This window comes from Orycteropus afer, unplaced genomic scaffold, assembly GCF_000298275.1.
Source record: "Orycteropus afer afer isolate SDZICR_OR568_19922 unplaced genomic scaffold, OryAfe1.0 scaffold00338, whole genome shotgun sequence".
Taxonomy (NCBI): domain Eukaryota; kingdom Metazoa; phylum Chordata; class Mammalia; order Tubulidentata; family Orycteropodidae; genus Orycteropus; species Orycteropus afer.
In genome coordinates, this window is record NW_006921925.1 from 1,978,508 (window position 1) to 1,985,066 (window position 6,559).

General features: G+C 40.3%; 1 protein-coding gene across 1 annotated transcript in view; it reads left to right on the forward strand.

Moving 5' to 3' along the window:
* The window catches only part of PROSER1 (proline and serine rich 1), a 56,983-nt gene that overhangs the window by 20,100 nt on the left and 30,324 nt on the right, over positions 1–6,559 (forward strand). Inside the window, exons 4-5 of the mRNA XM_007952446.2 lie at positions 999–1,093; positions 2,193–2,286. Coding sequence (XP_007950637.1) covers positions 999–1,093; positions 2,193–2,286 — 189 coding nt within the window. The remainder of the gene's footprint in view (positions 1–998; positions 1,094–2,192; positions 2,287–6,559) is intronic.

Here is a 6,559-nt window from a genome sequence, read left to right on the forward strand (position 1 = left end):
AGAATTCTCCAGTGAAACCGTCTGGGCCAGGACTTTTTTTATTTGGTAATTTTTTGATGACCTGTTCAATTTCTTCTTTTGTGATGGGCCTGTCCAACTTTTCCACATCAATCTGTGTTAGCTTAGTAAGTGCTGTGTTTCTAGAAAACTGTCCATTTCCTCTAGATTTTCAGATTTGTAGGAGTACAGTTCTTCACAGTATCCTGATATTATCCTTTTTATTTCAGTTGGTTCTGTTGTGATGTCACCCATTTTGTTTCTTATTCATGTTATTTATATATACCTAGAAATTCTTGCAGAACATACAAATACACTTATAGAATCATTGTCTGCTGATCCTATACATGGTGGCGGGCATACTTCCCCCTGCATAGACATACCTAATCATTCAGCCTGTCCACCTGTAGTTTAATGTGTCCCATCAGTGACAACACAGTACTATATGTGCAAAAGGGTTCATCTTTGTTGTGTGTACCTCTCATGCACTTCCCTATGTCTTCCTCTTCCTCGGTGCCACCATATTGATCACTCACATTTGGTACATTGCCTTTCCCTGCACCCAAATCAGTACTTCTCTCTACCTATCTAGTAGTGTTCCCTTCTTTGCCCTCCCACCCCTGGTAACCAACAAAGAAAATTTCCTTCCATATATAAACCTTTCCTTGACTTTTTATAATAATGGACTAATACAGTGTTTGTCCTTCTGTGATTGACTTATTTCACTCAGCATAATGTCCTCCAAGTTCATCCTCATTATACAGTGTTTTGCAGATTCTACATTATTCTTCAGAGTTTCATAGTGTTCCATTGTGTGTACCGTAGTTTGGTTATCCATTCTTGTGATGATGGACACCTACGTTGTTTCTATCTTTTGGCTATTCTAAATAGTGCTGCAGTGAATATGAGTGTACATATATATTTGTTCTTGTCCTGGAAGGCACTATTTTTGACATGAAAATTCCTCATGCTAAAAATGAAATTATTTTTATATTATATAGAAAATGGTAGCTGTTCATCCAGCAGAAGTGGTCAATATACTCAACTGCTTCACCTTCAGTAAAGACAAATTAGTTGCTCTTGAACTGTTAGCTTCGTAAGTATTTCTTTTTCTTTTTACTTTGGTGGAAAAGAAATTTGAAGACTTAAACTTCAAACTCATGAGTGTATGTTAATGAGTAGGAATTAGTGAATGGGACGCTAATAAAATAGATTCATGAAAGCATAGTGCTGAGCTCTTATTTGGTCATGTGAATGAATAGAGTATTTCTTAAACCTGGTTATAACTTAACAGAAAAATTATAAATTTACTTGCATTTCAGAAACTTGCTTTATCTTCCTACTTTGAGTAAATCCTAGTTAAGGCGTAGAACTTAGAGTTACTCAGAGGTTCTGCCACTTAATGACAGTGTATTTTTTTGGCAAGATATCTACCCTTGATGAGCTTTATTTTTCTCACTTGTAAAAGTAAAAGTCTCACCTACTTAGTAATGTATGTAAACTTGAAATCCAACGAGGTATGTGAAAGACCACATTTGATAGATGATCATAATGCATGTAAACACAAGGAGAAAATGAAGGAACCTATCCCTTTGCATAACTGAAAAGTGAATAAGTAGCTTGCTATTTATAGTATATGCATTTTAAAAGGCCTTAAATATATATAGATGGCCAGAAAAATGCAACATTAAAGTGAAGGTAAAACTTCATTTTTAGATCAACCATGATATTTATGCATTTGACATAGAAGTTTATTCTATTGCCTCCTCTCTCTTAACACTCATTGTAGAGTATATGTTTTTAAGAGTTTTAAAAGTAGTGATTTTTATTTGCAATCTTACTGTGTTATTTTGCAGTAATTAGTTTCATAAAGCTCAGTTGAAGTAATGTATTTACCATCTTTGTGTAAGCATGTTATTTAAATTGGTCTATTAAAAGTAAAAACTTTGAATTCCACGTTATGCTATCTATCTATCTATCTATCTATTTATTTATTTATTTATAATAAGTGGAACAAGGGATATGAACATTTCCTTTTTTGAAACTAAGGAGGAAAAAAGTAAATAAATTTTTCTCCCAGTGTAATGGAGAAACACTCACTCAGATATGTTTGTTTGTGCAGCAAACAAAGGTTGCTGACCACTGCTTGTATATCCAGTTCTTAAATGAAAAGCTAAATTGTATTTCCTTGGTAGAAACATTGTTGATGCACAGAATTCTCGTCCCATTGAAGATTTATTCAGGATAAACATGTCTGAGAAGAAACGGTGTAAGAGAGTTCTTGAACAGGTAATTTTCTCTCAAGACTGCTGTGTCAATGGTACATTGGTTTTGGTGACTGTTGAGAAAGAAAAAGAGTACCTATGCTATTCCTGTAACCATTGGTGAATAACCTGACTACTCATAAGAGATGGGTTAAGAATGAATGGAGCAGATACAGACAGAGTTGGATAAAGGAGATACTCTAGGAGCAGGGAGAGATGGCTTGAGAGTGACAGGCCAGTTGGCTACTCAGCTTGGGCTTCATGAGGTACTTTGTCTGAGCTCCTTGGTAGCTTTGCCATGGCATTGGGCTTTTATTTTTGTATTTATATATTTAACAACTTTTTAACTTTGCCTTGTCATGAGATTTGTGTTAATTAACAGGAAAAGTTATGGGTCAGAGTCCTGGAATAGGGTCTTAGAAGAGGATAGTGAGCTTAAAAAGAAGGCTAATTGATGAAATTGGATTATTGCCAGTACTATGGAAAACCACATGCATTCAGAGCTGAGCAGTCAGCTGCCATTTTGTATGGGATGCCAATATCTCTGAACCCCTGCTATAATATTATGTAAGTTTGCCCTCACTTTGAAACAATGGAATCAGCCCCTATTCGCCACAAGTTCTTCATTCCAAGACCTTCACTTGCTGCACACGTAGCTCTTAAATCACTGAAAAGGCTTTGAGCCTTTTCTTGTACTAAAGAAAGCTAAATGAGGACCATATGCATGTATTCCAACTGACCTACAAATTCTTTTTTTCTTTCAAATTTTTTTTTCTTGTGATTTGGGTGAAAGTTTACAGAAGAAGTTGTTTTACCATTCACTAATCCACATGCATTCTGTTTTGTGACATTCACTTCAGTCTTCATAATGCAACAGCCCTATTTCCACTTCCATGCCTACTACTTCCCTTCGTCCTGTCTTTTCATTCTTTTTCACCTTCCTAGCTCTATTCTTGGGCAAGTGCTACCCTCTTAAACTCATATGGTTGAGTGTTCTAATGCGTGCATTAAAAAAAAAAAAAACTCACTGCTATCAAGTCAATTCAGACTCATAGAGACCCCCTTGGGTTTCTGAGGTGGTAAATCGTTATGGATGTAGATTGCTCCATCTTCCTTCCGCAGAGTGTCTGGTGGGTTTGAACTGCCATCCTTCTGGTAAGGCACTGTGCCATGAGAGCTTCTTAATGAGTGCTTACCCTTCCAATATTACTGGTTCACCTTACAGACGTGTCTGTCATTTGGCTGAAAGGTGAACTAATGGGGTTGAGTTCAATTCCTGGCTTGAAAGGTGTCTAAGGACTGTAATCTCAGGGGTTCCACCAGTCTTCACCAGACCAGCAAACCAGGTCTTGTTTTCAATTTTGAGTTTTGGCTTACAAATTCTCACCAACACAGTAAGGAATGGGTCTGTCCGTAATCCAGGAGCTGCCAGTATGGCCACCATATGTGTTAAAAGAAAGAAGAAGGGGGATTAAAAGCCAGGAACCAGGACAGAGGAGAAGTCAGCCACAGGGATCCAGGTGAGGAGAGGAAACTCAGGCACGCCCAAAGCAGTAGGGTGGGAGAGTGAGAGAAAGGGGATTAAAAGCCAGGAACCAAGACAGAAGAGCAGTCAGAGAGCCCAGGCACGCCCAAAGCAGCACAATGGGAGAGCAGGAGAAAGGACATTAGAAGCCAGGAATGCAGACAGAGGAGCAGTCAGCCATAGGGATCCAGGTGAGGAGACAGAACCCAGGCATGCTCAAAGCAGCAGGATGGGAGAGTGGGAGAAAGGGGATTAAAAGCCAGGAACCCAGACAGAGGAGCACTCAGCCACAGGGGTCCAGGTGAGGAGAGAGAACCCAGGCATGCCCAATGCAACAGGGCAGGAGAGCAGGAAAAAGGGGATTAAAATCCAGGAACCAGGACAGAGGAGCAATCAGCTGCAGGGATCCAGGTGAGGAGAGGAAACTCAGGCACACCCAAAGCAGCAGGACAGGAGAGCGGAAGAAAGGGAATTAAAACCCAGGAACCCAGATGGAGGAGCAGTCGGCCGCAGGGGTCCAGGTGAGGAGAGAGAACTCAGGCACGCCCAAAGCAGCAGGGTGGGAGAGCAGGAGAAGGGATTAAAAGCCAGAAACCGAGACAGAGGAGCAGTCAGCCGCACGGATCCAAGTGAGGAGAGGGAACCCAGGCATGCCCAAAGCAGCAGGGCGGGAGAACGGGAGAAAGGGGATTAAAAGGCCCAGGAACCTGGACAGAGGAGCAGTCAGCCACAGGGACCCAGGTAAGGGTGGTACAAGAGGTTTCCAACAGGGAGACAAACTTGTCTGTCGGTTTCTCCTACTGTGGTGACGTGTTGCTATGAGTTTTGAGGCTGAGTCAGTGGTGTTTCTAACCCAGTGGGATGCACATGGTACACAGGTATCAGCCCAGCTTACAGACTGAGACAGACTAGGAAGAAGGAGGAGGCCATCTGCTTCTCAAAGAATTGGCCAGGGAAAACCTTATGAATAGCAAAGAAACACTTTTTGATACATTACCGAGCAACTTTATGAATAGTCCAGTTGTGTTAGAAGGCTCTCAAAATAGGACTGGGAAAGAGCTGCATCATCTGAGTAAACCCAGCCTTACTCATATGGATAAGGCAGTTTTTAAGACCTCCATTTGCTGATGTGGCACCACTCAAATTGAAGAGAAACAGCTGCAGACATCCATTCATCATCGGAACATGGAATGTAGAAGTATGAATCTAAGAAAATTGGAAGTTGTCAAAAATGAAATGGAACGCATAAAGATTGATATCCTCGGCATTAGTGAGCTGAAATGCACTGGTTTTGGCCATTTTGAATCAGACAACCATACAATCTACTATGCCAAGAATGACACTTTGAAGAGGAATGGCGTAGTATTCATCACAGAGGGTGTTTCAAGATCTGTCCTGAAGTACAATGCTGTCAGTGATAGGATAATATCCATACGCCTACAAGGAAGAACCATTAATATGACTATTATTCAAATTTATGCCCCAGCTACCAAAGCCAAAGATGAGGAAATTGAAGATTTTTATCAACATCTGCAGTCTGAAATTGACCGAACATGCAATCAGGATGTGTTGTCACTGGTGACTGGAATGCAAAAGTTAGAAACAGAAGAATCTCTGGTAGTTGGAAAGTATGGCTTTGGCGACAGAAATAATGCTGGAACTCACGTGGTAGAATTTTGCAAGACCAACGACTTGTTCATAGCAAACGCCTTTTTTCAACAACACAAACGGTGGCTCTACACGTGGACTTCACCAAATGAAACACACAAGAATCAGGTTGAATACATTTGTGGCAAGAGGCGGTGGAAAAGCCCAATATCTTCAGCCAAAACCAGGCCAGGAACTGATTGTGGAACAGACCATCAACTGTACATATGCAAGTTCAACTTGAAGTTAAAGACAACAAGTCCAACAGAGCCAAAATATGATCTTGAATATATCCCTCCTGAATTTAGAGATCATCTAAAGAATAGATTTGATGCATTGAACACCAACGACCAAAAACCAGAAGAATTGTGGGAAGATATCAAGAACATTATCCATGAAGAAAGCAAGAGATCACTAAAAAGATGAGAAAAGAAGAGAAGACCAAAATGGATGACAGAAGAGACTCTGAAACTTGCCCTTGAGTGGACAGTAGCTAAAGGGAATGGAAGAAATGACAAGATAAAAGAGCGGAACAGAAGATTTCAAAGAGCAGCTTGAGCAGACAAAACCACTTACTATAATGAAATGTGCAAAGACCTGGAGTCTGAAAACCAGAGGAGAAGAACATGCTCGGCATTTCTTAAGCTGAAAGAATTGAAGAAAAAATTTAAGTCTCGAGTTGCAATATTGCAAGTTTCTGTAGGCAAAATATTGAATGATGCAGGAGACATCAAGAGAAGATGGTAGGAATACCAAGTCACTGTACCAAAAAGGACTGGTCGATCTTCATCCATTTCAGGAAGTGGCATATGATCTAGAACCAGTGGTACTGAAGGAGGAAGTCAAAGCTGCAATGAAAGAATTGACGAAGAACAACTCTCTGGGAATTGACAGATTACCGATTGAGATATTTCAACAAACGGATGCCCCATTGGAGGCACTCATTCGGTTATGCCAAGAGATTTTGAAGACAACACCTGGCGAACTGACTGGAAGAGGTCCCTATTTGTACCCATTCCAAAGAAAGGTGATCCTAGAGAATGTGGAAATTATAGAATAATATCATTAATACCGTATGCAAGTAAGATCCTACTGAAGATAATTCAAAAACGGTTGTAGCAGTATA